At 61.2% G+C, this 20,620-nt stretch overlaps 1 protein-coding gene across 6 annotated transcripts in view; it reads right to left on the bottom strand.

The window, feature by feature from the left end:
- ZFR2 (zinc finger RNA binding protein 2) overlaps positions 1 to 20,620 on the bottom strand; it is a 52,923-nt gene that overhangs the window by 8,055 nt on the left and 24,248 nt on the right. For 2 of the 6 annotated variants that reach the window (XM_038567781.1, XM_038567779.1), the window contains exons 6-19: positions 19,135 to 19,317; positions 17,253 to 17,478; positions 16,050 to 16,207; positions 15,019 to 15,138; positions 13,378 to 13,502; positions 12,533 to 12,665; positions 11,680 to 11,867; positions 8,756 to 8,927; positions 6,018 to 6,156; positions 4,466 to 4,563; positions 4,165 to 4,260; positions 3,265 to 3,376; positions 2,656 to 2,753; positions 756 to 1,942 (exon numbers count right to left, since the gene is read on the bottom strand). In XM_038567781.1, the coding sequence (XP_038423709.1) occupies positions 1,763 to 1,942; positions 2,656 to 2,753; positions 3,265 to 3,376; positions 4,165 to 4,260; positions 4,466 to 4,563; positions 6,018 to 6,156; positions 8,756 to 8,927; positions 11,680 to 11,867; positions 12,533 to 12,665; positions 13,378 to 13,502; positions 15,019 to 15,138; positions 16,050 to 16,207; positions 17,253 to 17,478; positions 19,135 to 19,317 (2,028 nt within the window). In that variant the 3' untranslated portion in view covers positions 756 to 1,762. Of the gene's footprint in view, positions 1 to 755; positions 1,943 to 2,655; positions 2,754 to 3,264; positions 3,377 to 4,164; positions 4,261 to 4,465; positions 4,564 to 6,017; positions 6,157 to 8,755; positions 8,928 to 11,679; positions 11,868 to 12,532; positions 12,666 to 13,377; positions 13,503 to 15,018; positions 15,139 to 16,049; positions 16,208 to 17,252; positions 17,479 to 19,134; positions 19,318 to 20,620 lie in introns of those variants that run through there. The other 4 variants (XR_005375221.1, XM_038567782.1, XM_038567780.1 and 1 more) reach the window with 3 other exon arrangements.

The raw sequence follows: 20,620 nt of genomic DNA, 5'->3' as shown, positions 1-20,620 counted from the left end.
GGGGCGGGGGGCGGGGGCCGCCTGCCCTCTGGGAGGTGGTGGCGGCTAGGCGCGGGCTGGCTACAACGAGGCTCGGCCTCTCCCCGAGGGGCTGATGGCCCCCCGGCCAGGCTCTGAGAGGGGGTCCTGGCACCTCCCCACCCTGGTTGGCATGCGCCCTGCCCGTGCTCCGACAGGGCCACTCCCGCTGGACACCGTGCCCCCTCCCCTCCGGGCCCCTCCCTGCTGCCTGCGCCACTGCCCGGGGCGCCCTGGCTTGAGGCTGTCAGCAGCTCAGCCCGTGACCAGGTCTCCCCATGTGAGCCCCCCTACCCACCCCCGGAGGTCTGCAGTGAGGATTTGGGAAAACTCCAGCAAACTCTTGGTGGGAGACCTGCAGGCAGAGAACCCCCACCCCACCAACCCCGCTTGGCCGCCGCCTCCTCCAGGAAGCCCTCTGGGCCTCTGACCGTCGTGCTGATGGCCCCACTGTTCATTTCTGGGACCAGAACAAGAAGGGTTCCTTGAGCAGCCGTGGGGCAGGTGTGAGAGGAGTGCTTCTGGGGCAGGGTCCCCAAGTGTGGGGATGGCCCGAGGGACCACACGTCAGGGTGCAGCCTCCAGGAAGCACCAGCTCCTCAGACCTCCCCACTGGTCACACTCGAGGCCTGAGTCCCAGAGGCCAACACTGGCTGGTCAGGTGCCCCTGCTCGGAGCCCTGAGGGAGTGGGGGGGGGGGCCCGCAGGCGCGCCTGTACCCCGAGCAAAGGATTGCACAGTGCACAGCAAAAGATGCTGTTTATTTACTCCCCGCCCCCCACAAACTCTGGGGTAGCCCTACAAGGACATGAGACACGAAGCCACACTCAGACTGTCCCCTAAACACAGAGGTGAAACTAAAAGGACCAAGTGACTGTAGACTTTTCTCCTTCAGGGTCACGGGGCAGCTGGTCAGAACCCCCGAGCACAGGGAGGCCTGCCGGGGCGGGCGGGGGCTGGGGGGTGCCCCACGTCCACCAGCGCTCCTGCACCAGGCCCCGCCCTCGGCCCACCCGCAGCTGCACGTGAGTGGGGCCGAGGGCAAGGCCCAGCCCCGAACGAGAAGCTGCACATGGCAGCATTACTAGAAGGCACTCGGCGGTAGGGGTCAGGGCACACTGGGTCATGGACGCGGCTGGGAGGCGAGGGGGTGCCCAGCCTGCATCCTCACCACCCTCCCTGAGGGCTGACGTCGGTGGGGTGGGGGAGACACCAGCCCAGCTCAGGCCTGCAGACCTCTGGCTGTGGGGTCGGGGGCTTCTCTAGGCTGGGGGTCTGGAGGGGTCGGCTGGGTCGGCAGCAGGCTGGGCCTGGGGAGCCCGGCTCCAGGCCTGGCAGTGCCCCGGGTTCACCCCCCCGCCCCCCAGTGCTCCCTGGCCTGCCTCCCCCGCCAAGGGGGCCTGTCCGCCTGATTTCCAGTCCTCACACGGCTGGGGCATCCCAAGGAAGCGCTCCCGAGCCCCACGTGCCTAGCAGGCCACCGGCGAGTTGAAAGCCAGTGAGAAACACCAGGGTTTACCATCCCATCGGTGCGCTGTACCTCCTACCGGCTGGGGGGGGAGGGGGGGCAGGCCTGGGCTGGCGGGGCTGCCCCAGTCGGCTCTCACTCCCAACAGCGTGGTTTCACTGAAGATCTAAGCACAACTGTTTTTAAAGAAACCCACGGAGCGTTTCCGGAAAGGAAAACACGACTGTCCTCTGGCTGCGGGGACATGTGCCACATCACTCGCAGGGGTGAGGCTGCTCACGCAGGTCCCTCTCTGCCCTGCCCGCCCTGCTTCCTCTGGACTTCGCACTCCGAGGCCACAACCTCCTCCCGCAGCCTCTTCCGGAAGCGTGGCCCTGGCCTGCTCCTGGGGGGTGGCAGCGGCTCCATGCCCAGGATCGTGTGGATCTGCCGGAAGGCCAACAGGCGCAGGGCGTGCTGGGGGCAGAGAGCCAGTCAGGGCCCACCCGCGGCCTCCCCTGCTGCAGCCCCGGCCCGGCCCACCGCGGGCACAGGGGCTCCAGGGGTGTCCTTGACAGCAGCCTTCCGCCAACCACAGAGCCCAGGGCACACTAGGCGTGAAGAGGTGTGGGGGGCTCGCCGGGCGCTGATGGCAGGACGCTGCCTGGGAGCCCCTGGGGTGTCAGCCCCTTCCGGCCTCCCTGTGGGGACCCCAAATCCAGCCTCTGCTGTTGCCTCTGATCCGGAGCAACTTGGCTCTTCCTGTCAGGGGCAATTCGTAAGTGCCAGGCCTGGTGCGGTTTGTGTGCCACTGGGAGATCTTCTTATAAATAAACTCGCCGACGAAAGGGAAACCACAGGCGGGGGCTGTGCTGGGGGCCAGCCGAGCTCGAGGCCATGGCTGGGTGTTTTCACAGCACAGGGAGGGGGGGCTGGGGGCGCCCAGGGAAGTCCCAGCCAGCAAGGGCCCAGGTGTGTGCCTCGTCGCCATGGCAGCCGGGCTGTCCTGCTCCTGGGAAGGGTCCTGCCACCTGCAGGCCACCCATCTCCGCAAAGGGAAGGTGGGGGAGGGAGAGCCCCAGACCATTTGCAGGACCACCAAGCCTTGCTGGGACCTGGGTGCCACCCTCCGTCTGCTGGGGCTGGACTCCACTCAGAGCCCTGTGAGCCGCAGAGATCGGCTGTCCTACCTGGGCAGTGGCCGTGAGGTCCTCGCGCTGCTGGGGGGTCATGGACTCGAGGGTGTCCCTCTGGTCTCTCTCGCAGGGATCCTGGAGCCCAGGCCCATCTTGGTGAGGGGAGGTGGGGGCGGCGAAGGAGAGAGCACCCTGGTGAAACACTGCCATGGCCACGGGGCCATGCAGGGGCCCAGGCGGGTTCCAGGGCGTCCGCCCCTGCCCCCCCCCATGCACCTGTGACCGCAGTGACATGAAGGGCCCACAGGACGGGCCCACGGCATCACTTCTCCCCTCTCTTAACCTGCCACCATCCCGCAGCACCAGAAGGACCAGGAAACCCCATTTCTGCATCTAACACCTCAACGTTGCAGTGGGTATGGGGACGCCCTCGGCACCCGTAACATAGGCCGCGTGAGCACCTCGGCGCGCAGCCCACTGTCCCGCCGGTTATTTCCTTGGGCAAGATTCCCGGGCTCTCCCGACACAGGGGGGCCCCTGAGAACCAGGGCTGTGCGGCCCCTCCCACTCTCCTTCGCAGGCGCCGTCCTGAGCCTGTGTATGCAGCTCCCTCTGCACCTGCCACGTGCTCTAGCGTTCTGGGCTCCGGCTGGTGGGACTGACCTGGCAGGAGTGTCCCCGAGGCCACGCACTCCAGGACACGCCTCAAGCCGTCCCCAGGGTTCAGGCGCCCACATGCGCTGCTCAGAGCCTTCTCCACCAGCAGCTCCAGGGCCTGGGGTGCGGGGACAGGACAGACACTGAGGTGTAAGAGAGCGCTTGGGCCGCTGGCTCCCACCCCAACAAGAGCCAACCCTGGGCCGAGAGGCCCCCCCCACACTGCCCGGCTCTCTGCCTCTCGCCCACCCTTCCCCGGAGCCTGGCCTCCTGCCCCCGTCACGCCCTCTGTGACCCTCTTGCATTTAGCCCTCTCAGAGTGGACCCCGTGTCCACCCTGGGGTGGTGTCAAGAGCGGTGCCCCCCTAGACACGGCGGGAAGTGGAGGTTGGGGAGGGGGCACGAGAACCCTGGTGGCTAAGGCCCAGGGCTGGGCGCGGGGAAGGGCTTTGGAGGCAGAACTGCAAGTAGAAAAACTTGTCCCCAAAGTAAACGAGGGAGGGACAGACTCAGACCCGCCCTCGGGTGCAGGGGTATGGCGCGATCCCAAAGGAGGGTGTGAGGCGGGGAGTAGCCCAGAGAGGGCAGGGGGCTGGGGGCCTTGCAACACGGCACCTCGGGGCCTGGGCGCACGTGTGCCCCGTGGTGTCTTCTCCCCGCTTCCCCACGATGGGCTCCAGGGTGACTGCCAGGGGGTGTCAGAGGAGAGAGGGCGCAGGCCAGGCTCCTGTTCTGTGTGCAAGGCGTGGGTTTAAGGTGCTCCCCCTGGTCCCAAGGGACCCCGAGACGTGCCCCCCATCCACCTTCCCTGGCTGCTCAGGCTTCAGTGGGCGCCTTTCTGAAAAGCCCAGCCTGGGATGGGGAGCGTCTGTCTGGGACAAAACGGGGCCCCCGGGGATGCCTCACCCAGTCTGGCAGGGCGCCCCACGTGGGCACACGCTGGCAGAGGTCACGAAGGACCCTGAGGACGATCACACACGACTGCAGGCCGCTGGCTCGAGCCTTTGGGGGAAGAGGCGCCCGTGAGCTCAGGGAGCCAGCCCGTGAGGCGTGGGGAACAAGGGCCACCCGGGGCCGTTGGCCAGGAGACATGGGCCGACGCCAGGCAGGGAGCCGCCGTCAGACGCTGCCCTTCATGGTTGTACTCAGAGCCCGCTCTCCTGCGCGGCAGGGCAGACCGCGTGGCCCCCCGCCCCTGCCCCCTGACCTGGAACCACTTGGCATGGCGGAGGGCGGCCAGTGACTGCAGGCACTTCTCTGGGCTCAGGATGTCGTCGGGGTTGGGCTGAGGCACCTGCACTCCTTCTAGAAGTAAAGGGCATGTGGGCACGGTGCCCCCTACCCCTCCTCCCACCCCCCGCCTCCCAGGGCCCTAGACCGGCCACCTTCCTCCAGACACTGCAAGGGCCAGAGACAATCCTCTCCCCCTGTGGTTTCTTTTCTTCTTTTCTTTTCTTTTCTTTTCTTTTCTTTTCTTTTCTTTTCTTTTCTAAGATTTATTTATTCATGATAGAGAGAAAGAGAGAGAAGCAGAGACACAGGCAGAGGGAGAAGCAGGCTCCATGCCGGGAGCCCGACGCGGGACTCGATCCCGGGTCTCCAGGATCGCGCCCTGGGCCAAAGGCAGGCACCAAACCGCTGAGCCACCCAGGGATCCCTCCCCCTGTGGTTTCAAGGGGGAAACTCCAGCACCCAGTCCCGTGGTGAGCAAATTCCACATCAGGTGGAAAACGATAAATGAAGCCAGACTTCCAGATACTTCCAAGTGCATCCCAACAAGGGAGCAAGAGGGTCAGATTCAAACAGATGCCACCGCTGATGGCAAAGGCCTGGCGTTGGGGAGACACCCTCTGACTGCTGCTTCACACGCACCTCCTCGCCCCAGGAGGCCCCGGGTACAGAGGTCAGCAGTGAGACCCACGTCACTTGTGCATAGATGTCCCCACAGTGGGTGTCAGGCCAGCTGCTCTCTCAGGCAGAGATGGAGGCAGCAGGGGTGTCTGCGAGGAGGGGCTTTTGACACCCCCTCTGGTGACCACCAGCCGGGGCCCGGGCATCCCTGGGGACACAGGGGCCACCCCCAAGCCTGCGCCGTTAGTGGACTCGGGCCGTCCACACTTCCCGACCTGCCCCATCTGCCCCTTGTTCATGTGCTGGAGCAAAGCCTCATGGGGCCTTCGGCTACAATTTAATGGTGTTTTATCCCCGAGTTTATTTTTTAGATGAATGTGACAGCTGGTAATGTTTTCCACCAACGGTTCAACGGTGCCACTCAAAAAATTAAAGTGACAAAAGTGAACTGATTTAAAGAACAGTGTGAGACGTTCGGGGTCCTCAGCTCTGACGAAACAAGCAGAAGGGGCTTTAAGAATGACCAGAGCTTGGGACGCCTGGTGGCTAAGCATTTGAGCGTCTGCCTCCAGCCCAGGGTGTGATCCCGGGGTCCCAAGATCGAGTCCCACACTGGGCCTCCTGCAGGGAGCCTGCTTCTCCCTCTGCCTGTGTCTCTGCTTCTCCCTCTGCATCTCTCAGGAATAAATAAATAAAATCTTTAAAAAATAAAAATAAAGGAATGACCAGCTGTGGGCCCGTGTCTGTCGGCAGCTGCCCTGAGGCCCAGCTCTTCTCCCATGGCAGCATCCAGGGCTGACAGAATACATCCCTGGCCGCGGACCCCACCCCACCCGCACACAGGCAGATGCTGCCCTCAGCCACCAGTGAGTGTGGGGAGCAGGTGGGACGCAGGGGCCCGGCCGCACCTTGGTCCACAGAGGAGTCCTCCCGCATCAGGGGCGAGGTGACACACACAATGACCTTCATCCTGGGCTCCTCACAGGAGGAAATGATGACGCTGTCTTCAGAGTCAGAGGAGACCTCATACTTATCTTCTGTCACCATCTGTGAGGTGCAAAGGCAACAGGAATCCGTGTCACTGCAGCTGAGAAGCACAGGGAAACCAGCAAGGATGGAGTCGAGTGACAAGCCCCGGGCTGGGCGTCTGGAACCTCCAAGGGACCGAGACATCGCCCCCACCCTGCAGGGGCGCAAATATGTAGCAATGCGTACAGATAACGGATCCTACATGTAGGTACCTTCATATGTAAAGAATGCCCACAGCTCAATAACAAGATGAGCAATCCAATTAAAGAAACAAACTGGTGAGTAACCTAACAGGCAGTTTGTGGAAAAGAAACAGAAAGGACCCTCTTTACACAACAACACAGGTTCCTCCCATGGTGAGGACGAAGCAAATTAAAACTATAATGAGGTGCCATCGTCACCCGTGAGGACAAACCTCAAGAAGTCTGAGGGGCAGCCCGGCTGGCAAACGCGGGCACCCATAAACTGCTGGCAGAGGCTGATCTGGAGACGTGCACCAGAAGCATCTGGCCTCCCGTTGCCCAGCAATTCTGCCCCTGGGAGAAGCTCTCACAGGCGTACAAGGTCATCTCCTCGCTGGTAACACTGCGCACCGGAAACGGCCTGACTGTCCAACTACACGGGCGGGGCCCTCAAGTGATGGACGGACAGCAGTGAAATGCTCATCGGCCACACGACACGGCGACGCTCCTTAAGCAAGCTTACGCAACTGGACCCAAGAGGTGCTGCCCAGTGAGAACGGCAAGACCACTTAGTGGGTCTAACAAGCTCCAGGGTGGGCATACCAGGGAAGTGTGGGGAGAGCCCATTCCACGTCCTGCCTCCAGGCAGACCCAGGCGCCCTCTGGCTCTGGTCGCCACCCTTACCTGCCACAGGGGCCCAGGCACGGCCACTGCCTCTCACTGGGGGCGGCCCTGAGCCGGCCACCCTCACACGCAGGGCCTCCGGGGAGATTTCACAACCGAGGCATGTTTGGTGCAGCGCCCACTGCCCCAAGAGGCCTTACTGTGCCCCTTGCCTTGTTTGGGCAGGGTGCTCCCGAGCTGGCCTGGAGCTTCAGGCAGCCGTGTCTGCACCCCTGGACATGCTCCACGCCCCGGCTAAGCCGCCTGGCCCCCACCTGGCCAGCACAGATGAGCCCGAGTTAGGCGGTGGGTTCAGATGCTTCCCCGTCACATCTCCACATCTTAGTGTGGGGACCAGGGAGCCCACGGCCCACCTCAGGGGGCCTGGGGCCTGTAGCACGGAGCTGTGCACCCAGCACCCAGCGTCCATCACCCTCTGACACCACCTGCATATACGCCTGAGGCCACTCTTGGCCCTGAAACGCACCCTCCTCCTGCCCGGTCCCCTGTTCTGCTCAGGGCCTCCTGCTGAGGTGGCCCCGGCGGCCTGTCCACGCTGCTAGAGTGGGGCGCACTGCCCACGACTGAGGCCATCCTCATGGGGCTGCACATGAGCCATGCTTGCACCCCTGCAGTAGTGAGCTGGAGACTACAGTGAAGGAAACAAGTATTTACTGATTTACTTAAAGATTAACTATGAGAGAGAGAGAGTGAGTGAGCTTGAGCCCGCTCATGTGGGCATACAAGGCGGGGGAGAGCAGAGGAGGAGGGAGAGGGAGAGGGAACCTCAAGCAGACCCCCTGCTGAGCACCGACCCCCCCCCCCCTCCCCGTTGCAGGGTTCGATCCCATGACCCTAGTATCATGACCTGAGCCGAGATCAAGAGTCCAAAACCTAACCGGCTGAGCCACAGAAACGAGTATTTACGTGGCCAAGTCGGGGCACGTCACTCCTCTGCTCAGAACCCTCCTGTCTTCCCACTTCCAGGGAAGTGGTATGATCCAGGCCCCCGTGTGCTCGGACACACCTGCCCCGCGGCCACTGCAAATGCAGGTCCTTCTACAGGGACCACTGCTCCCCCACCTTTCAAGGCCACCCCGGTCTCTAGCTCCTGCCTTGAGCGCTCTACCCTGTTGGGATGCACGCCTCCCACCACCCCGTGTCATGTGCCTCCCTGCTCCCGCCAGTGCTCCCTCCTTGGCATCAGGCTTTCACTTCTTCACCGACACGCTGGAGGTTAGCTTGCTCTCGTGCTCCCTGGTTGTGCGTCCTGACCAGCGTGGAGATGTGCTGGGGTCTGCCCGGCCCCCATGCGGGGTTCTCCCAGGATCGGAGGCTGACACACCAGGAAGGGCCCCCCACACACACCCCGGAACTGATTTTTTTTAGCCTGAGATGATCCATTTAGATCACAAGGCCATCTCAGTCCTCCCACAATTGTTGTTTCTGGGGAGAAAGTCCCAGGAGCCCAGGCCGCCTCCCGCTGGCCCCAGACGCCGCTCTGGCTGCCCCAGCACAAAGGGCCCCGTAAGGTTCTCGGCTCCCCTTGCCCCGCAGTGGCTGGTAAGTCGGCACTGCCACGACAGGACACTGTTGCTGGGACTTACCCTGAAGTCACCTTAGGAAGGAACCCCAACGTTCCTCCCCCTCTTGTCAACCTTTTAATGAAAACAACCTGGTTTGCATCTAACAGCCAAGCCTCTTGTTTCTTAGAACCGCGTGGAAACAAGTCATCCCGCCTGGAGCCCATGGGCGGAGCCGAGGCTCTTACCGGGAGCTGGCGGGGCAGCTGCTCCGAGATTCTCCGCAGCAAGGCGCGAGTGGGCTTCTGCGAGCAGAGCAGGGTCAGCTGCACCGTCCTGTCTCCCCGCAGGAGGAGGCCCTTTGCCAGGAGGCCGACCCGCATCACGCCCTTCAGGACCCGAGCTGAGGAGGAGCCGCCGCTGTGAAGACAAGCCCACAGAGGTGTGAGACCCTCGGGGTTAGGGGGGTGGGGAAGAGGTGCTGCCGCCAGGGTCCCTGGCTCCGGCGCTCACGGGCTCCTTGCCAAGCCTCTGCCTCAGCTTCCGCACCTGTGAAATGGGCACATGCCCAGGGACAAGGCTGCTGGACTGCACGTGCTCAGTAAGGGCTGGAGGTTGTTACTCCTTCCGGATAATCTACACTCTGACAAAGGCCCCCAAAGGCCATCCCCGTGGGCCCTGGTCACCGGCGGGCCCCACCCACACGGGCCCTTGGCTGTGTGTCCCCTCCGAGTGTCTCTGGGGTCATGGCGCCCCCACCTTAGCTCCTTGGCTGGGAGGCCTGCCAGGTCCTCTGCTGGGAGCCTGCCCTCTCCCCTCAGGCCCAGGTCCCGAGGCCGGGGGCGCCCCACCTGCAGCGGCCTGACGCAGGTCCCTGCTCGGCCCTCTGAAGGCCTGGCCTGCTTGCTGCCGTGTGAACCTGACTACTGCCTCTGTCCAGCGCAGCCCCTCTGCAGGCTGGGGGGGGGACTCCAGCTTCTCCCAGCCCGGCTTGAGGCCTCCTGGCTGCCACCCTCTCCCTCGTGGCCTCGCTGCCTCCCTCCATGGGCCTCTGCCTCAGCCCCTCACCAAATCCCTGCCTCGGCTCAGGAACTGCCACCTTTGGTTTGACACTTCTTGGGATAGGAGGGGCTCCAATTTTTACAAATCCATTTATGTATTTCTTTTTCTTTCTACCTTTTTTAGGTAGGCTCCATTCCCAGTGAGGAGCACAGTGCAGGGTTTGAACTCACAACCCGGAGACCAAGACTCAGACACTTAACCAACTGAGCCACACAGGTGCCCCCACTTATGTATTTCTTGTTGGTTTCTGGACCACAGTGCGCTGGAGCCCAACATGGCCAGAGAGGCCTGGGCCGAGAGGCCAACAGCAACATGCAGATGGGAGATGGCTGCAGAGCTCGGGGGCGGGTGGTGGGGGCTGCAGACACAGAGACTCAGAGCTCGCCAACCAGTCTGGATCCTAATTCATACCCACTGTAAAACAAAACCACCCCCAAACCCACAGTCTGACCTCTGTGGGACAACAGGAAATTTCAACCCTGCGTATCTGACAATGTTGAAGGATTGTTGTTGAAATATAATGGCATTGTGGTTTGTTAAGTCAAACAAGAGCCCTCGCTGCTTAGGATGGGCTTCTGGCCTCTCAGCTCCCTTCTGAGGGATCAGCTGGGACAGGCACCAGGCGTTCCCCAGGGCTTCACTGTGTGTATGTGACAGGCCCTCCACAGTAAGCGAAAACCCCCAAACACGAGCACACTCTGCCCCCAGCTGAGTAAATGACTGTCTACTATGATCCCGTGTAAAGAAGGCACATCCCTGTTTTTGAACAATAACATAAAGACCTAACACGTGATGTGACATAAATGTCAAGTGAAAGCTTAAAATGGGGTCAGGGCACCTGGGGGGCTCAGTGGGTGAGGTCTGCCTTCAGCTCAGGTCGAGATCCCGGGGTCCTGGGATCGAATCTCGCCTCGGGCTCCCTGCTCAGCGGGGAGTCAGCTTCTCCCTCTGCCTCTGCCCCTCCCCCAGCTCATCCCTGAGCACTCTCTTAAAAAAAATTTTATAAAAAGAACAAGGTAAGTTTTGTTCTTCGAGCACACAGCGGCTGCAAGGTTTAGGGGAGGCTGACTCGTGGCCGTGGGGCCACACGAATCTGCAGGTCCTGAGCTGAGCATGGTGGGCGTGCGCACATCCCCAACAAGCTGGAACGGGACTTTGCCCTCTTGTACGAGGATGCCCGTGGGGAACAGAAAGCGTGTCTCTTTGCACCCCTGCTTCCACCAGCACTCGAGGTGGAGGAAGGGCACTCTCCTGGGGGAGGCCCTGGAACCTGGGGGCATTTGTGTCAGGATGACCCCCTGGAGCTCACTCAGGGGCGGTACACATGCACTTTCCTAGGGCACAAGTCTGCAGAACAAGAAGCTCCTGAGTGGCACCCGCCAGATGCAAAAGGGCCAACCCTGTAGGGGTTCCTCTTGCAAGTGTGTGCAGTGTCCGGAACAGGCCGAGCACGGGGACAGGACGTGCAGTGGTGGGTGCCAGGGCCGGGGTGGCCAATTTACCAGGGCCGGATTTCTGCATGAGGGGGCGGAAAAGCTCTGGAAGCAGATGGTGGCAATGGGCACACAACCTGTGAGTGTCCCCTGTGCCGCTGGACCATACGCACGAACGTGGAGTACTTTAGCCTCATACAAACAACTCAAAAAGGAAACGAAGCCACCACTCAGAAAGAAAGGCCTTGGAAAGGCAGACTTCCTTCAGATCACAGGCAGCGGGGCCTTCCCACCCGACAGTCACAGCGACCGGAATAGTGACTCACTGCGGGGGCGCTCCAGGGCATCCTCCCGCCAGCGGGGGTGGGGCCAGAGGAAGAAGAGGGTCAGAATCACCCTAATCTCCACTTCACAGAAGAGGAACAGTCTGGTTTGCCCTTTGTGAAGTACATTTCTAGATGCACCTTCCGTAGGAAATGCCAGTTTGGGGAATGTTCTGCCCACGGGTGGAAAGCCCCAGAAACTGGGGTGAGCTCAAAGCCAATCAGGGTGAGGCTGCCTCTGCCCTCCTGCCAGCCAGCCACGTCCCATCCGAGACCCCGGCCCTCCCCCCAGGGGGACCTCTCTGCCCTGCCAAGTCACCCCGGGGCCCTGGGAACGGAGAGTGGCCCCACTACCTGTGCTCACCACCCGCGTGCTCCGGGCTCCCGGAGCTGTCCTCGGCCAGAGTGTCAGACACCAGCTTGAGGGCACGCTCTGAGTGGGAGACGGCCTTCTGGACGGCCAGGAGCTCCTCCTCCGTGGGGTAGATGGCGGCGTGCTTACACAGGACGTGCCGGTCATCGCTGGTCTCCCGCCACGTGGACTGCAGGGCAAGGCGTGCACGTCACAGGCTGGCTGCGAGGCCCCAGGCGCCCGGTGGGCAGGCGACAGGAGGTCAGCCCTGCTGAGGCACAGCACATGCAGCAGGAGGCCACAGGGAACCCCAGAGTCAGGCTGGCTTCGGGGGTGACAGGCAAGTGGCAGCAGGGAGCCAGGCCAAGGGAGGACAGGAACCCGTGAGGCGTGGAACAGCGGGGATGCGGGACTGCATGGGGCCAGAGGGCTCCCTTTCGGTGACGTTCTTACATTTCTGAGCCAGAGGCTTTTCAGCCAACTCAGTGGGGCTCTTCCCCTCAGCAAGGTGGGAATGAAGGCTCCCATCCAAGCCTAGGCCCAGCCTGCACGGACGGACGCCGAGGGCTCTGGAGGGAGGTGGTGGCCCGGGCCTCGGAGCTGAAGGAACTCCCGTGGCCAGTGGTGGGGCCTGGGCCTGGGGCTCCTGCAGGTGACCGGTGATGGGGTGGGTAGGCTATGGCTCTCAGGCCCTGCCAGCTCCCACCCTCGGGCCCCTCTTAGGGGGGTTTCAGTTCAAAGTCATGTCCCTCACCCTGGAGAACTCAGGTCCTAGCGAGGACTTGAGAGGGTCACCTGCCTGCGGGGCCTCCACCGTGGGAGGCATGATGGCACCAAGACAAGGCCACCACCCACCAGAGCTGAGCCGGCAGGCGCCCCTGGCCTGCTCTTGAGGGAAGGAGGGTGCTGGTCAGGTGATGGGGGTCCGGGGTGCTCATCCTGGGCCTGGGGCCCCTCCTCCAGGCGTCTCCTGCACAGCTCGTGGCGCCTGCCGGGGAACCAGGGGCAAACAGGGTGCTCAAGTGGCTGCAGGCCTCACTGGGCTGGTCACATCAGAACCACACCTGGTCGTGGGGCTCAGCAAGGCTGGTGGCTCCAGGACCACCAGGGAGGGTCTCAGCTGCCCGACGGGGCCCTGAGAGCCCAGGAGATGGAGGCGAGGTGGGCTGAGAGGACACAGGCCAAGGGCAGCAGCGGGGGAAGGCAGGGGCGGCTGCAGCCCCCGGTCTGTCCAGGGCTTCGTTCCCCAGCTCAGCCACGGCCCAAATCTTCCATCAATCATACACTAGGTCAGAAAAGGCTTCCAAACTGCTCCAGATGGTGAAGGGGGACATGACAAATGTGTGTGTGCTCAGGGGACACCAGGATTCAGGGGGGACGCAAGGAACACTAAGATTTAGGGGAGACAAGAGATCAGGACACAGGATGTCAGAGGGACTCTGGGGAGAGAGGGAGACACAGAGCATGCCCAGGAATGGGGGCCCAGAGCACCTGCCCTGCGGTCACAGGGGCTGTGCTGTTCTGCATTTATTATGTGACAGTAGCACAGATCCTCAGTGTGACCGTCTCCCCCAAGGGCGGTGTCCCCTGCTAGCCTCTCAAGGGTGAGCACCTGGGTCCTCAAGCCTGAAGCGAGCAGAGGGTGTTCGGGAGGGTGGGGGCGGCCTGGCAGGGACCCTGTGCACCCCATCCCCGCGTACCAGCGTCGCATCTCCTCAAGCCGCTTCTTGGTCAGCTGCCTCTGCTTCCTCAGCCTGGCCTCCAGGAGCTTCTGGGTTCTGTGGCTGGGCTTCAGTGCAATCGGAAGGTCAGGGTTCACTTTTTTCTGGAAAGTGGAGGAAGGGCCGTGAGACAGGAGACCTTCATTTCCATGAGCGCTGGGAGCCCCAGGAGCCCCCATGCCTACAGCCTCCTGTGCTGACTCAACAGTTGGGGCTCCATCCCACAGAGTCCTAAGGCTCCTGGGACTGGGAGCCACAAAACAGGGAGCTTCTAGGGGGAGTTTGCCCAGCAGACACCCGGGTGTGGCCACCCAAGGAAGAAGGGCATTCGGTACCACCTTGAGACACTTCACTGACCCTGGATGGGTCGCTGCAGAGCCAACCCCAAGTGCGTATTTCTAATCAAGCAAATTCAGCAGAAGCACCATTTGCGTGAAATCCGGCAATCTGAGTTTTCTATACCGTTGCAGCTTCTCTCTTCCTTCATCATCCAGAAAGTGCAGCACTGTCTAGGGAGCACTCACTGCCGGCAACGGTCCACATGTACACGTTCCCCCGACACGGGCACATCCCTCAGCTGCAAACAGCGGAGTGAGGCGCCCACACATGCCACCCCGGGGACAGACCCTGAGCCCACGACGCTCAGGGAGGGAACCAGACACAGGAGGCCCCATGGGGTGTGAGTCCATGTGTGTGACACGTCCAGGACAGGCTCCTGCACGGATGGGGAGGGGGCCCATGGAGCAGTGTGTGCAGGTGTGATGGGACCTCATTTCGGGGTGATGGAATGTTCCGGAACTAGAGAGAGGAAATGGTCACAGTGTGTGAATATACAGTAGTAAAAGCCGTGAAACCGTACCCTTTATATGGGCAAATTGTGTGGCGTGTGAATGACGTCTCAATAGAGCAGCTAGAAAGGAGGGGCCCTGTGAGAGAGCCACTCATGTGTGCTGTGCACAAGCTTGCTCGTCGCCCATGTGCACACGTAACAAGACCCATGCTCTGCAAACCTGTGAGAGGGAGGCTGAGGGGGGGCAGCTGACAGCTGCACTGGCTGGGCCCATGGGGCAGAAAGGCCCACAGGCCACCCCCTTGGGTGGGAAGTGGAGTGCATGGACAAAGGCCCCACTGGCGCTGGAGGCCCTCAGCACCTGTTGCCCAGGGTCCTCGGAGGACTGGCTCCCTGAAGACACTCAGCCTGGACAGCCCAGCACTCCTGCCACATCTGTGGCCCCTGGGTCACACCCTCCTGCCCCCCAGGCTCCCCACTCAGCCCCGCACGCTAGCTGGAGCTCCTGGTAGACACCAGAAGAGAACACGGACGCTGAGAGCCTGGGGACAGGAGGCGGCATCCGTGAGCCCATCCCATGTGCTTCGAGGACCCCCTCCTGCAATAAGCGGGCACGGAGTTTTACCACTAAACCTTCCTTGGCAGGAGCTGAGACACCACGGGAGACACAGCTAGTGCTGGGTCTCCTCCCACGGTCCCCAGGCAGCGGGAATGCGGGTGTGGACACTGCCTGACAGGCTCATGGGGCCTGGAGCTCCCGGCAGGGGCTCAGACTCAGGAGCGGGGGCCAGGGCGGGGTGCATGAAGCCTGGTCAGTCAATCCCACATACCTTGTACTGCAGCCGATGTCGCCGTCCCCGCACATGCGTGTCCCTGGCCGTGGGGTCGCCAAAACTGCACTCACACAGCCTGCAGTGGAACCGGATCACCTTGCCTTCCTCATTGCACACCTGAGACACAGAGACCTGCTGAGTTGGCTGTTGCCCACGCAGTGTGTCTAGTCCCTGGGCAGGGGGACCCCTGTCCCCTCAGGGGCACTGAGCCTCCCCCGGAGGCCCTGATAAGGGACAATGGAGCCATCCAGGCCTGCGTGCTGGCTTCCTGCCTGCCAAGAGGCCTTCAGGGGAGCCAGCATGTCACCAACACACCCTCCCGTGCCCTGGGTCTCCCCTGCCTCCACCCCCTTCCCCCACCCCCATCCCCACCCCGGGTGCCGACACCTGGGGCCCAGGCCCTGTCCTGCAGAGCTCCTGCCTCTGTTCTGTGGCGAGTTCCACATCATCAAGCCCTTCCGTGCTTCCTGCGGCTTTTATGCACCTTATCTCCTCCACTACTAAATGACGGGGCTTCCCACGGCAGGACTCCTATCTGGTGTGGTTATTTTATAAGGGACAGAACAGAAGATGCTGAATGGGTTGAACAAAGAGAAGAAATGGTGATGCTCACACACTCCCTTTCAGCCACTGACGGGGAGCCTGGGAACTATGGAAGCGGCCAGTGGAGGCGGCTTCCAAATCGGGATCTAGAAGGCTGTTCAAGGCAGGCCGTGCAGGGCCACTGCTTGAGCTCTGGGCATCTGGGCGATGCCACAGAGGCCACACACCAGCTCCTAATGCCCAAGAGTCCTGTGCCTCTGTCTCAGGCCTTCCTCCTAGGGTCTGAAACCTAGTGCTGGGACCTTCCAGTGAGTTCTGCAAGATGGTTCACTGAGTCTGCCCGTGGACAGGTGTGTACATGTCAGATGGAGAACTGGGGTGCAGTCTTAAAGCCTGACCCCTGCCAGAGCCCTCTACCACAGCCCAGAGGCGGAGCAGGGTGCACACCGACGGTCCAGGGCACGGCAGCTGCCTGGCAGTGTTACCTCTTCCACGTAGCCTGGGCCCACTGGCTGCGCCTCACAGCTTCCAGAAGCTTCTGCAGAGCCTCCTCGGGTGGGCGGATCTCTAGGCCTGTCTGGTATGGGGTGTGCCCGCTTGCCCTCTGGGGGTCTGCTGCCTGCTGCCTGCGGCTTGGAAGGCCCTGGAAAGAAAAGCTGGATTGCTCATGACCTGCTCCAGCGGGGAACTAGGGCCGGCTTCTGTTCTGCTAGTGTGAAGGGTGGAACACCATGCAAACCGAGGTCTCCCACTGCCCATTCACCCCCTTGTGACATCAGCCAGTTTGGTGCCAATCTGAACACATCCACAGGGCGGCCCTGGAGGCAGGCCCCTTGCCAAGGAGCCCACGGCCACACCAACTCTGCAGCCCTTGGGTCCCAAAGATGGAGGTCCTGGTGGACCCAATGTCATGGTCAACTGAGCCCCATGAGGCAAAGTCACTGGGCCTCAGAGGGGAGACGTGTCTTGTTACCACACTGCTCTTTGGTTTGGTCTTCGATGTTGTGTGGTGATTCAAAACACAGAGCTGCTGAGGCTTAAAATAAGTCCTCCTCCCCCTTCCTGGGCAAGGCCTGGAGGTGGAGAGCAGACCTGTCGGCCAGATCTGAGTCTGAATCTCACCTCTAAGAGCTGTGTATGAAGGGGCCCAGGGCCAGGTACATGACCTCACCTCACCTCTCTTTCTCCCTCTGCAAACTGGGATTACAGCAGAACCTACTTTCCAGAGTCATGGAGGGCAAACTGGTCAACGCCGTGAAGCAGTCAGTGGACTGAGCGTCTCACACGCGACCCTAGCTGTTAGCCACTCAATCTGCACCACCAGGCAGCCTTTACTGCCCGGGCCCCCCCAGGGGAGGTGGGACCACAGGTGGGGGGACCAGGAGCCCACTTTAATCTCCCCGAGACCCACATAACTCATCAGAGCCTGCTCCGTTCACCCTGAACACCAGGGTGTGAATCGTGCTGTCACCATGCTGGCTCTCAAGGGTGTGGCCCAGAGGTGGCCAAGATGCGGGAGAGGCCTGCCTCTCACCATTCCCCACCCTCCATCCAGAGCTTAGTCCCTCTGGAAAGATGTGATGGCTGTACACATACACACAAGTTAACGGGACAAGCACTTCTGTGAAATTCCAGCATGAGGAGTGAGTCAGGGCACGGGCATTAGGCTGTGACACGCAGACATGTACCCACACACGTGGCCTTCAAAGCTGGTCTCTTGGCTAGTGCTGGCTTGCTCAGGGTGCACATGCTGGGGCCAGCAGGGGCTGTGGGCTTGGCAGAGGCCGTGGAGAGATTCTCCGTGGTGAGAGGGGCTGGCTTGCTGGTACAGGTGGCCTGGGCCGAGCTGGAGTCCCCTGGCACTGGTTCTATGGCAGGGATGGGCTTCCCCAGCTGAGTGTGCAGCTTGAGGACCTGGAACAGACCCAGGCCCCCTGTCAGGGCCACCTCCAGGTCTGATTAGACCTCCTAAAAGAAGAGCACCTGGGTGGGTGTAGGAGGCAGACAACCTGGAGAAAGGGGGGTGCGGGTCCCATCCCAGGCCCCAGGGATATGCCCTTGGCTCCCAAGCATCACTTCCTGCTTCCAGGCCCACTAGTCATGCCCCGGCAGGACCTAGAACATCTCAACACCCTGTGCTGCTGACATCCACAGCTCTGTCCAAACGGCATGGTCTCAGCTGAAAGACAGAGCTGTTTTTGGCATCCCAAGCAGCAGCCCAGTGCCCACCCCAGATGGGTACAGGGACCACCTGCTAAGATGTATGACGGTCCACATGCACGGATACACTCCATGTTCCCTTGGGACTGTGCATCCCTGTCCAGGGACACGGATTCACGTAGGATTTGGTGACACCCTGTCCTTGGCATCCCAGCACCCCCCTCAATGCATTACTACAAGGACTACCCCACCACCTGCAGCATCTTTGCTGACAACCACCTCAGACCTGGCTTGGGTGCCGCGGCTCTGACACTCACAGCTCAGACCTGCCCCCTCCCAGAGCTGGCTGCAGGATTCCTTGGCCCCTGGAACAGCCCAGCCCTGTTGGGTCCCAGCTCTCTTGCCTGCAGCCCCACACGGCCAGGCCTGTGCACCCACTCTTCCCACTCCTCTGCTTGCTTGCTTGCTTCCCTTCCTCCAGGTATCTGCTCTCTCCTTTTGTGGGCTTTGTGGGTTTGCTCAGGCTTCTGAGAGCCTGGCCTGGCTGGGCTGAGGACAAGGCCCTTGAGGAGGGGAGGGGAAAACACAGGACCTTGGGCTGGTGACCTTGGGGTGGCCCAGCTGGCAACAGGAACTGGAGGAGGGCCGGCAGCGGGGCAGGGCAGGAGCAGAGGCCCCAGGGGCAGGAGGGAGCACAGAGCGGGTTCCGTGTGGGCCCACAGACCGGGGCCTCCCTAACTCTCCTGCCTGTGAACTATATGTCACCAAGCTGGTGTCCCACCAGGCACTCCTCGTCCTGCCTTCAGGGCACACCCCCTGCAAGTGAGCATTACCTAGCTGGTTAACAATACCATTTGGGCAGCGTTGCTGCTTTTCAAAAAGCTCCCTCTGGAGCCCAGCAAGGGCAGACCCCTCAGGGAGAGAGGTGGGTGTCTCTCTACCTTCTCTAGCCAAGGGGATCCCACTGAGCTTCTCATAAGCTGGCATAATACAGGCACTTTAAGGCCACAGGAAAAGGTTGATATTAACATAGTAATAAATATAAAAAACACAGATGTTAAAGAATCTCATACCCATTAAAACACTGCTATCAAAATTGACATGGGAACTTGACCATTTTAATTGTATTCATTTGATCTACTTTTTAAAAAGCAGAACCCCAAATTGAACATGCAGTTTGACCTCATCCGTGTTCCAACTCTCATTTCCATAAGCAGGTAAACATACCTAAGGCCCAGAGCAGTCTTCCCTGGAGTCTGGGAATGAAAGAGGCCTCGATCCAGGGGGCGGGTACAACTTCTAGAACATCCCAAGGAATGCAGCCGCATGGGCCCCACAGGAAAAGCTTCCTGTTGTGGGCAGCTGCCCCCTGGGAGGCCATCGGTGGGGGGTGGGCATGAGGGCTCCTACCTTCTGGTGCCTGGCCCCCCGGATGTGAGCGGCGTAGGCTTCTGCCCCCGTGCATGACACGGCACACAGGCTGCAGCGCAGCTGTGCCTGCACCCCACACGGGCTGCCATTGGGCTGCGTGCCCGCCTTCTGGGCCGCCTCTCTCTTTTTGTGCTTCTGTCCCTCCAGGTGCTCGCGGTAAGTCTGCAGGCAGAGAGTGAGAGCGGCCTGAGAGGCCCGTGTGTGCAGTTCCGTGATGGGGGAGACCCAGGCCTCCCGCCCCCCTCCCTCCGTTCACTGGCCACCCAGACGGTTGTGTGCCACTTTATTAGACCTGGTCAACAGGCCAGAAGCTCAGCCTGAAAGACATAAGTTTTCTTTCTCTTCTTGGAAAATTGATGACCTTCTTGAGTTTCAGGGGCTACTTCAAAGGAACATGCTGGCTATTTAGATCTGACCTCAAGAACCACACGAGACATACGCTACCAGAATCACACAGGGCACACTTCCTTGTCAGAAGGCGGCGAACATGCCGGGGGGTCTGTGAGGGAGGCTGCGTGAGTCACCGGCCTGTGCGTGCTGCACCAGCGTGCCCGAAATATCTGATGGCGTCTGGCAAGTGACCAAGCTCTTACGGGGCATTCCAGATTCCCCTCTGGGAGTCCTTAAGATGAGGCCAGCTGCAGTAAGCATGCTCTAAGTGGGCCTGCTCAGCCACCTCGTCAAGAATCGGCCTGCCCTGGTGACATGCGCCAGTGACACAGGCCAGTTCCGGGGCAGATGGGAGGCAGCCAGCAACAGGAGCAGGAGAGGAACTCTCTGGAGCTCAGGAAACTTATGAGCATTTACCTGAGCAACAGAACACACACACACACGCACGCACGCACCCCCCCAGGTAAAGGCCTGTGGGGCAGAGAAAAGCCTGGAAGAACAGACTCCATGGTGCTAAAGGGAAAGCCGCTGTAAGTACAGCAAGTAAGGCAGCTCCGGCCTGCTCCTACATGCACCACACCAGTTAACCCTCACGACTTCGACCATCTGAAGTCTGACTTCTGGCTTCATCACTGTGGCGAGTCTGAGTTCCTCGGTTCTGGGCCCCAGGCCTCCCCCTGACACATGGACGTGGTGATGAAATGACCTACAGGACGTGGGGCGCAGAATCTGAAGCTCAAAGTAAGAGGAAACGTTTGCAACTGTCTTTCTGCCACCAGACCTCCCACCATCAACATGCATTCAGTGTGTGAAGACAGAAAGACCAGGAAAGAGGCCTGTCTGGTGCTCCTGCAGCTCCAAGGACTCCCCTTGGCCACACAGGGGCCCCATAGTCCACATAGTCCTGGGGGCCCCATAGTCCACTGGGGGCCACTGAGAAAGGCCCTCAGGACACCCCGAGAACAGGTACCAGGGACGAAGCCCTGCACATGTAGCAGATGGGAGTGAAGGGCCAGGGGTAGGTAAGTGCTGGGAACATGCAGGTCCCCGAGGTGGTGGTGGCAGATGCAGGGGC

The sequence above is a fragment of the Canis lupus genome, chromosome 20 (assembly GCF_011100685.1).
Source record: "Canis lupus familiaris isolate Mischka breed German Shepherd chromosome 20, alternate assembly UU_Cfam_GSD_1.0, whole genome shotgun sequence".
NCBI classification, from domain to species: domain Eukaryota; kingdom Metazoa; phylum Chordata; class Mammalia; order Carnivora; family Canidae; genus Canis; species Canis lupus.
The sequence above is the reverse complement of the archived record's forward strand: the minus strand, read 5'-3'. Positions and strand labels throughout refer to the sequence as shown.